At 39.9% G+C, this 11,139-nt stretch overlaps 1 protein-coding gene across 1 annotated transcript in view; it reads right to left on the reverse strand.

Moving 5' to 3' along the window:
• LOC117298315 (protein bunched, class 2/F/G isoform-like) overlaps positions 1 to 10,918 on the reverse strand; it is a 28,206-nt gene extending 17,288 nt beyond the window's left edge. The window contains exon 1 of the mRNA XM_033781492.1: positions 9,724 to 10,918. Coding sequence (XP_033637383.1) covers positions 9,724 to 10,592 — 869 coding nt within the window. The 5' untranslated portion in view covers positions 10,593 to 10,918. The remainder of the gene's footprint in view (positions 1 to 9,723) is intronic.
• Positions 10,919 to 11,139: the final 221 nt, after the last annotated feature.

Here is an 11,139-nt window from a genome sequence, read left to right on the forward strand (position 1 = left end):
ACATGTAGTTTTTTTTTATTGACCACTGTCTTCTGGGGAATAAAATTACATTTTTTGATTAGAAATGTTGAAATTTTGTTTGCTATCTAGTATGACAAATTTCAAGAGACATTATCATTTCAACCCTAGTCAATGTTCCCCCATACAATTTCCCTTACAGTGATTTCTCTATTAATGTACATTAGTTTATAACCTTGCATTTCTTAAGGTGAAGAACTGCATTCTGTAAATTATCTTTATAACTCTTTCAGTTCAGTGCTCCCATAAATGACAAAAACTTGTTACAATAAATAGAACAAATCCTAAATTTGGCCAGGTGGCATTCAAACAAGATATTTAAATTGACAGTCAGTACGAATGTAATATCAGACAGCTGACTCCCCCCATGTCTGGCCCACAGTCAAACGACTTCTAAGAAAAGCATTTCCTTCTTAACATTAACATGCGCAGCGTCTTTTTACAAAATGTCGCACCATGCCACATGCCTCATTACAGGAAGATGAATAAAGTGTCAGGTGGGAGGCGACAATTCCAGGGGGAGAAATTTGGGGCCATGGGAGGATGTGAGGGATGTGGAAGAAGGCCATTGTTTTTTAATATTTTATCTGAAGACGATCAGAGCATACAATAGACCTTTATCACGGTACAGCCATCTTGAATTCCTGCAATTTATATCAATGTTACCAAACCGAGGCTGGGTGATGATGATTTTAAATTATAGAGTCAAGGTCTTAAGAATGTACTCTACTTAGTGTACATCTAATGGTTTTAAAAGCTCTAATTTGTATTAAAAGCATTATGGGTTTATCTTGATTTGATGAAACTAGTGTTGAACAAAATTTGAATATTTTTTTTTTTCCAAAGCTGATGTGTGCAATTTTTCCCAGATGGTGTACAAAACCCATGGACCCCAGTTACACGGCGCAAAAACTGTTGTTATACCTTGGTAACATTATTTTGAACCCACAGTCATTTCGTAATAAGAGCTGGAAATCAACCAACGGTGGGAACGATCAAGGTGATGTACACCGGTGTACATCACTTTACATGTTATCCGGCTCGTCGAGCCATGTAACATGCGTTCTTGTTGTGCGTCACATGATTGGTTCTCGACCAATCAAACTTCAGTTTGTTACCGAGGTACAACAAGCATATTTGTTGCACGGCACTTGAGTGGTTCTCAGCCAATCAAACTTCACAATTTGCAACTGAGGTATAACAAGCGTATTTGTTGCACACGTCACGTGATTGGTTCTTTGACCAATCAAACTTCACAGTTTGTTACCGAAGTACAACAATGTACTACATTGTATTACGTACAACCAGGGCCCAATTTCATAGAGATGCTAAGCACAAAAATTTGCTTAGCATGAAATTTCATCCTTGATAAAAACAGGATTACCAACAAAATTTGTTTTGCTTATCGTATAAATCACGTGGAAAATTGGTTGGTATTCCTGTTTTTATCAAGGGAGAAATTTCATGCTAAGCAAATTTGCTTGCTTAGCAGCGCTATGAAATTGGGCCCAGGCTGTAAAAGTGACAGTATGTCAATGTGGTAGTGCAGGATGGTAATGCATCCTGCACAGGGTAATTTTGTGCATGTCACCATAAATCTATGCTCTGTGTGTTGTGAATAATTGCTTGCCTCCATACAGTCAATGACAGAAACCTGCCAATAGAGTGCGCCATGGCATATGACTGGAGAGAGCGTGAAATGCAAATTTTCCACACAATCATGTGCCCTGCAGACTTAAATAATCTCACTGCACAATGCCTGGACAGGACTGAAACTGTTGTTTGGTTGTCTCTACAGTTAATGACAGTATGTCAATGTGGTAATGCATCCTGCACAGGGTAATTTTGTGCATGTCACCATAAATCTATGCTCTGTGTGTTGTGAATAATTGCTTGCCTCCATACAGTCAATGACAGAAACCTGCCAATAGAGGGCGCCATACCAAATGACTGGAGAGAGCATGAAATGCAATTTTTCTATAGAATCATGCCCCCTTCAGACATGATCTTACTGCATAACACGCCTGTACATTGTTTATGAGTGCTGAATCTGTTTATAGAATTGTGTGCTTTCAGATCCTGAGAGAGGCTTCAGGCTCTCTCATATTAAAAATTTTGCGGTGAAGAAAACTACTCCTTCAAAAGGAAAACCACAGAGGTGCTTATAATGCAGATTGATATGTTGCCTTTACATTTGTACTGTGTGGGATTAAAAATGAAGAGACTATACAAGGCAGGGCAGAAGGATGCGGGAAGAAATTCTGCAGACGGAAAAAAGATGGCAAGGAGCACTGCGTACGTACATAGAGCTTAAAGGTCAACTTGGACAGAATTAACGTTATTGTTCTTTTAGTACAAGAAAAAGAACAATAACGTAAAGTTTGTCCAAGTTAATGATTACTGGGTGACTATAATTGAGTAAAACTCAATCAAAATGGTTTCAACATGTTAAAAAAGTTATTTGGACCAGTGAGTTTCACGATCTAACTGATTTCGTTTGTAAGCTCTCATAAACCATTCTAGGTGCCTGGAATTTCTTCTTTGAGAGAGGGCAAGGCCAGTGTTATTGGCTTACAGTGTATCTGCTTACCTGATGTTTTGTTTTAAAATGACAGGGCATCATGGTAGTTTCCCTTTGATACAGCGCACTTCTATGAGGAAATTATCAATTTCTATAAAAATAAGACCCTTCACAGAGGCAACTTCCTCTGTTGCCTCCATGAAACACTTGTTACATTATACGGGTCTAGTGGTCACAATCCGTCTGAATCTTTTATTTTGGTAATGGACTCCATTAGGAAATTGGTAAACTCTATAAAAAAAAGGTTTTGAAGAGGCATTAAGGTCAAGACCAGTAGATGATTTCACGAAAAACTAATCGCTAGGATTAATCCAACTCTAATGGGAACTTACATGTAATATGGGTTCAATGAGTCTTAGCAGCAATGGATACGAAACTTTAATCGTCAAGTCCTAATACTAATCCTATACTACATGTACATGTAGGAAGAGTTTGGTGAAATCAACAGCAGGGCACCAGTGGCCATGTATAATTTCCCCACAAACCTCTTTATACCCTGAAGCAAAGTCTGCCTTGCTTTTAAAAAAAATCCAGATTTACAATCTTTAAGTCCAGAGAAAAATTTGGGAAAAGTTTCCGTATGGCGCCACCACTTTTTCGTTCGATATGAAATAATATAGTATCTAATTTACCTCAATGAGATATCCTTTTTTCTAAAAATTAGTGAAAAGGTGGTGGCGCCATACGGAATGTTATCCAAAATTTGTTTTACAAAAAATATACATGTACATGGAGTACATGAACATGTATGCACCTTTAAAATCCAAACTAATGAACTTTGGAATTTGACTCTAACCCACAGAATCTGCAACCAAGACATAACTTCAAACATTAACTCAAAGGTAGTGCTGGGCGAATAGTGAAATTTTGGTATTCGGATACCGCTGGCCAACTATCCAAAATTAACCGGATATTCGAATCGTTTTTTCGCCGCTAGAGGGCGCTATTAAAATAAAATAAAATTGCCGCTAGAGGGCGCTGCTCGTTTGTGAATGAGATCTTATGGGCGGATTGATATTAGTTTTAGACAGTGTCACTCGGTTCATTCATAAAAATAACCGGATCTAATTTAAAGATGGCGATTTGCTTTTTCTTTTGATCGTGATTGACTCTACGTACGTGAAGGAAAACTTTTGAACCTTTGAACAAATTACGTCAGAAATGTCATTGTTTTAACTCTTCACAGAGGTGACCATAGTTAAATACTTAATTTATGCTGTTTCATGTTGTCTTAATAGAAGTTTCATAAGGATTCAGACAAAACATTCGTATCAGTTGTCGCCCGACGTCCAAGGATATTCGGATATAAAAGAATATCCGGTTACTTGGTTGTAATTACAAAACTATCCGGTTTATAAAAAGGTATTCACGCCCTATGCGGATATCCAAGTAAAGAAAAAAAAGGCATTCGCGGTTACGGATAGGAAAACCTATTCGCCATTAACCGGATATTCAAATAATTCGCCCAGGCCTAGTACTCAAAGGACTGTTGAGTTCTCGTTAAATTATATATTTTTTTACTCAGGTTTTGGCTTCTGATCAGTTACTAACACAGACAGAGACTTATTATTTTAATATTTCTGTTGAGGGTACAGCGGATGTGGTGTGTTAGTGACATAGATTTGCTTTACCTTCAACAGTTTGCGCTTAAATCTTTAACAAATTAGAAACCTGTTTTTTACACTCATTGTCCATGCTTTGTGTCAGCTGACTGGACTTGCCACTTCAAATGTTCAAGGAGAGGGCCACACAACTTTTGCCTGACCCACACCAAATCAGGCCTGATACTTCATGGAGGCCACGGAGGCGCTCCCTGGTCATTGCCTTAGTGCCATTGAAATGCTATTGAGAAATGTACACCATCCTCACGTGCCCAAGGAGAAAATGCTTTGGTGACCTTGCCCTTTCACTAGGAGCCTGGCTGGGGTAGAGCAGAACGCACTGCCTTCCCAACTTTTTACAAAGCAATTTTGGCTACACATGTACTGTACGTATAAAGTCTATGATCCCAAAGCAAGAAGGGTTTTTGAATTTTTCAACTGAAAGCCTACAGCAAAAGCAGGCCTGATACATCACGGAGGCAATCACCTCTGCCTCCATGCCCCCTGGTCATTGCCTTGGTGCCCTTGAAGTGCTCAAGTAGAAATTTACAATTTCCTCATATAGGGTGCCCTTTACCAAGAAGAAAATGCCTTGGTGCCCTTGCCCTTTCGAAAGTGAAGCATACTGGCCTGCAAAAGTATTCTATCTACATTGTAAGTGCCCCCGAAATCAATAAAATTTTGTCAAAGAAATTTGCTTCTCCAACAAATCGCCTGCAAATGACTTTTGGTAATTTCTGTGGTGTCATCCACTCTACAGGATACGGGGTTCGTTCAAAATGTTTACCTGACCAGAAATGTGTGTACATATACAATCTGACTAGAATCAAAATGAGAACTTTCTGACAGCATGCATTCAACTAATTTTATTTTAGTAAGGGCAAACATTGATCTCATCTTTTATTTGGGGTTGTAAGTGTCATTACTCACTAGAATTGAAAGGTATTATCCAGACTCAAACAATCGAATTATGAACATACATTGTTTCTGTAAGAATGCTACAAAATACATGCGTTCCAGTTGCTAGTCAAAAACATCATTTGCTACTCAATGATGGCTTGTAGGTCACGAGGCAGCAAAGGCGATTGCCTCAACGCCCCCTACATGTATGTCATTGCCTTGGTGCCCTTGTAATACTCTGACAGTAAAAACTTACAATTTCCTTATAGGGTGCCCTTTGCCAAGGAGAAAATGCCTTGGTGCCTTTGCCCTTTCAAAAATGAAGCATCGCCTGGCACATTATATAGGATTTGAGGCATTGCATGGTGAGGTATCAATATATATTTGTTTTATGGTAACACCATGTGTGTATCTACTTGCCAGGTAGAGTTTGTTCTTAGCGAACTGTCTTGCTTTATTCTACTAATAATGCGGAGTAGATTGTTCAGGTGTTCAGGAGACTTCTCAGTTCTGAAAAGAACTGTCCTGCTTATTAACTATATTACCTTTTAACTATTGCCTGGCACATTGTTTGCTATTTCGACAAACACATGGTACATTTACACTCAAGTACTTGACAAACATTTGTCAATCAATCATTTGATTTATCATTTGCCTGATGCCTCACCCCCACCGTTAACACCAGTTGATTCCTGTTCCAGCATTGTACGCAAGAATGTTTACATTGCAAATCCAATCAAAAGGTGACACAAAGGTTCCAATTTCTACCTTAAGGGTTAACAGTTCAGCCCTCTCAATAGACTGTGCAAGTCTCGCGCAGATTTGAACTTCTGGGACCATTGTGGTCCCAACCTTATGGAGTTTTACGTTGGGGATATTTTGTTTCGTCCATTACTTTAGTTTAATATAGTTTATGACCATGAAAATGACATATGTTGTTAAAAATGTAATACTTATTAACAACATATATAAAAGTAAAAATAAATTCAACATAATAACGAAGAAAAACCGATATTTGAACTTGACCTCAGGTCAGGTTACTTGTAAAAAACTAAGAATTTGTGCCCATCTCCGATCACGAAACTTACGCAGACGCTTGTTTTGGCCGCGTGGGGTGGAAAGCCTTTTCATTGGTCGCTTAGGCGTCGGCTTCCTCTTTAAAATGCGTCACGCGTTTATCTAACGCCCTTGCGACCATCGTGCGTCCGCGTATAAACCAGCTTTCAGTAATTTCACATTCAGGCGTAGATTTACAAAAGGGGTTTCAAAACATTTAAGATCAAACAAACATCCTTGTCCCAGAGTTTTACTTTTGTCTATACATAGACTTTAACCGATAATTGTGTATTTGTTTAAAAAGCTAAAACTAATTTAAGCAAGCTCTAATGGGTATTTTTGTTGTTCAGATTCCGCATTAAGAAAAAATTAAAGCAAAGATTTAATTCATACAAAAATTAAGTTCTCCAGTTGTCGTGTTTTCTCGCTTTGGTGCGCGCGAGACTTGCACAGTCTATTGGTCTATAGGATCTTCCCCTGTGATAGGAACATGTGTGCAGTGTTGATAATATTGCACCATAAAATAACTGGAGAAGAGATATTATAATATGTACACCTAAACTATCTGGCCTCATAGACTTCCCCAGTCCCTCCATGGCACCTTACAAGCCAGTTCATTTTACACTCTCTATATTATACAGGTGACTAAAACTGACAGCAGGCTCGATACTTCATCCAGACAACGAAGGCGGTTGTCTCTGTGGCCCCTGGTCATTGCCTTGGTGCCCTTGAAATGCCCAAGGAGAAATTTGCAATTTCTTTAAAGGCTGCCTTTTACCAAGGAAAAAATGTCTTGGTGCAGTTTGCCCTTTCTAAAACAAGCATACAGGCCCTGTGAGTCCATAGGAGCTAGTCTTGATATTGCAATAAGCTTGGGCGATATCGATTTATTTTATTCACGATATATCGCCGACAATATATCGCGATATTCGATATAATCGCGATTAATGAAATTTGACATCATCAGTCTCAGCTAGCAAGATGTCTCAGCTAGCAAATACATCGCGATATTTAATCGATATTGCGATATATCGGGATTATAGCGATATATCGCGATATATCAATATTTCGATTAAAACCAAATCCATCCGATATCGAAATCGTTTCCAAATTAATATCGCGATATTCGATAATATCGTGATATCGCCCAAGCTTATATTGCAACACAATGTAACTGGAGACGAGAATGTGTAAAACACAATTTATCCGGCTACATAGACTTGCCCAGTCCCTCCCAGGGAGCCAGATGATTTGCGCTCTCTAGTTGACTACCAAAAAACAAAATCAGCAGGCCTGATGATACTCCACGGAGGCAACGAAGGTTTTTGCCTCCATGTCCCCTGGGTCATTGCCTTGGTGCCCTTGAAAAGCTTTGAGAAGAAATGTACCATTTCCTCATCTACATGTGTGCCTTTTATTTACCACGGAAAAATGCCTTGGTGCCCTTGCCCTTTAAAAACGAAGCATAGAGGCCTGAGACAGTGATCCCAGTCAAGACTACATTGTATAAAGCTACCATCCCCATCCTACAAATATGTTTTGGGTACAATTTGATAAAATCCCAAAAAGTCTCCAACGAGTCTGTTTTAATTTCTTGTTAGAGCTACATACATTCGGACAATAGTGTGGATATTGAAAATAGTGTGGATATTGACGACGACACTCATTAGAAAGTGTCTGCATTCTCAAGTGCCATGCTCAAGGTTGTCTCCTAAAGGGTCTGGGTACTTTTTGTAACACAAAACACAATGTCCACAGAGTTACATTAAGCCTGAACAGTTTGAAGATAATAAAAGTAGAAAGCTTCCCTTAAAATATTACTTGCTGAGGTGCTGTAGTTTTTGAGAAATGAGTAAAACAGTGTCACGAAAAATAATTTACATTCACGAAAAGTAGTTTTAGCGTACAATAGATTTATGCGACTCTCCTGAAAACATTGCCCTGTGATTTTCACTTGTTGTTTCTCAAAAACATGAAAACTAATTGGGCTGAAACGTCTACAGGCAAATTAATTATATTTCATCATTCACAGTGAGTAGGGATTCATGTCATGGCCAAAAACTTGATCCACAAAAGGTACCAAAACCCTTTAAGATTGGAATTCCAAGTCACTCAGCTGTTTTTGATGAACTAAAATTTAAATTGGGAGGGCTAAAATTGAGCGGTCTATTCCGTTGCTCCTTCAAAGGTGTCATTTTGGGTCGCAACCTTATATTAATGTCCAAAATAGTGAGAACTTTCTTGAAAGGGAACAAATTGGCAAAATTATAAATTATTAGGCCTACATGTACAGTACATAATTCATGTTTACTCTTTTTCAGAAAATGTGGTAGTTCATGTTGGAAAAAAAATTAAATAAAAAATACAAATTGATGCAAAATTTGGTCGACACCTCAGCCCAATTTCATAAAGCTGCTTTCATAAATGGTGTTTAGCAAATGTTACGCTGAGCAAAAATTAATAAGGGACCAATCACAAACAAAATCATTGCATAGTTTTTGGGCTGGTTCTGCTAAGCAAGATTTGCCAAGCACAATTTTCGGATAACTTTCCGTATGGCGCCACCACTTATTCACACATTTTTTACAAAAAGGGATATCTCATTGAGGTAAATTAGATACTATATTATTTCATATCGAATGAAAAAATGGTGGCGCCATACGGAAACTTTTCCCAATTTTCTGCTCAAAGCCCTGAATTTGATTACCATTCCAACTGTAATTGGGATGGGTCCACCCAAACCTAAATGGGTACACACTGTAGGCCCTAATAGTAACACAACTTGACAAGTCACACAGAGGCAACAGAGGTGATTGCCTCCATGCCCCCTGTGGGCATTGCCTCGGTGCCCTTGAAATGCTCCAATAGAAATTTACAATTTCCACATACCTATCACCAAGGAGAAAATGCCTTGGTGACCTTGCCCTTCCAAAAACGAAGCATACAGGTCTGTAGTCAGGATAAGGTAATTACCCTGCCCCGTTCATTCCCAATTTGGAATTGCTTGAGAGACTGCATGCTAGCAATAAGATTAATGTTTCAACTCGAGATTGAATCAATCGGAAGGAGTAAAGCCCGGTTCATACAGCGAATTTTGGTGATGCAATAATCGGTGTGCACTGTTTGGGATGCAATAGACTGATCCAGTAGTAGGCTCCGCCCACGACGCACGTGTGAGCAAGAACATGTTGGGCTCTCCAATGCCTTTCTGAACAACTCTGCAGATACGCGCACGCATGTAGGACCTTATTTGTTGCATTGTGACTGGTCAATACGCAATGGGGCGAAGCTTAATGGATCGGTCTATTCTATTGTGACGCAAGAAAACTTTTTTTGCATGAAGTATGAACCAGGCTTCAGGGTGAGATTGTGAGGCCTTGCAAAACAGGCCTGGAATTAAACGATGGCCATGGCTACTATTGCCCCTGATCAAAGTTTCCCATTGACTTTCCAATGATGAAAGTGCCCTTTGCAAAAAGAAAACGGCCTTGCCCTTTCGAAGATGAAATTCCAGGCCTGCATAAATATTAAACTTCAGTTTAGTACTTAGTTACTCCATATACTCACCTATCATCACTTTCCGACTGGTTGTCAGTATCAACGTTTAACGAGTCTTTGAGAGATGGCAGATCACTGGACTCTTTCCTGAGATGATCTTTACTAAATGTACCTTTGCTACCGGTCCTGTCCCTTGTCAATGATGCAATGGGTTCTCGCTTCATTCTTTTTCCGTCCTTTGCCTTTTCACTGGACGGTGGCACTGGTTGCTGAGCGGCGGAGCTTAAGTCCCCAAGCGGGTTATCTGTGGAGGGGTTCTCCCCGGGTACAAAGTGCACAGAACTTGCGGCGCTTGAGCTGCCGGAAACATTGTCTTTCATTTGTTCAGCTTTTGGTGCTGAGCATTCCCCAACAGGCTGAGGTTCAGTCAAAAAATCTTTACATGTCCATCGTCCTCGTTTGATGGGTTCTATTCGGGCGACTTTTACCAGTTTAAACCTCGAGGGGCCGTTCCCGTTTGCCTCCGAGTTAGGGTTTGTTGCAGCATAATTTGGGTTCAGGCACACCCCAACGGTGATCGCCGGGTCGTCTGCGTCAGAATGTTCAACGTCCGTTTGTAAACTCATTTTGGACATGTTTGACAGATCGGCCGATGACAAGTCGTCTGCTCGACTTTCATCGAGCTCGTCCATGCTATCGTTCTCATCGTTAACGTTCTCCGTCACGCTGGTGATTTGGAAGAAACTTTTCTTCTTGTTGGCGTTTGCCAGAATCTTACTACTCCCCGATTCATGAATTTGGGCGTTTAGAAATTGCAGCTCCAATTCCTCCTCTGAAGGATCACATTTATTGGGTGCAGAAGGGGGGACCAGTGAATTTGAAGTCTCCTCCTTCATCTCTTGATGTGTGCTGGAGGATTTTCCTTCAGTATTTGCCATGATCCTTACTCTCTCAACCCCACAAAATACGTGAATTTCACGTACGCACGTATCAAACACGCACGTTTGGTTCAGCACACACAGGCAGGCAGGCACTTGGTTGGTATTGTAAACTTTCACGCCACCCTACCCGATTTCCCAACAAGGGAAATTCACCATCTACTCACCCTACGGCTGAATTTCCAGAATGGCAAGACGCCATGATATTCTGTCTTTACTTCAAGGCCGAGTATCCTTTCAATAGAGCTTCAGATGGTTCAAAACTCAGAAAAGATTGCAACGACTTTCTTCAACACACGATCTAATCCAGACTCACAGCAGACACACAAAAACGCATAGGAAAATAATAAAATGGCGAATCATGTGTCTCGCCGGTACCCCGAATCCATTGGTCGCTACGTTTTTAATACGGACACCAGGGAATTTATGTGACACACAAAATCGCATTGTATGGTCCCTTCCTAGTTGCCGACATAAACTTGTAACAGTCACCTTACTTCTAAATGTACTACACTTAACCCCAAAATATCATTATTTTGTCTGTAAA

Source organism: Asterias rubens, chromosome 13 (assembly GCF_902459465.1).
Source record: "Asterias rubens chromosome 13, eAstRub1.3, whole genome shotgun sequence".
NCBI lineage: Eukaryota > Metazoa > Echinodermata > Asteroidea > Forcipulatida > Asteriidae > Asterias > Asterias rubens.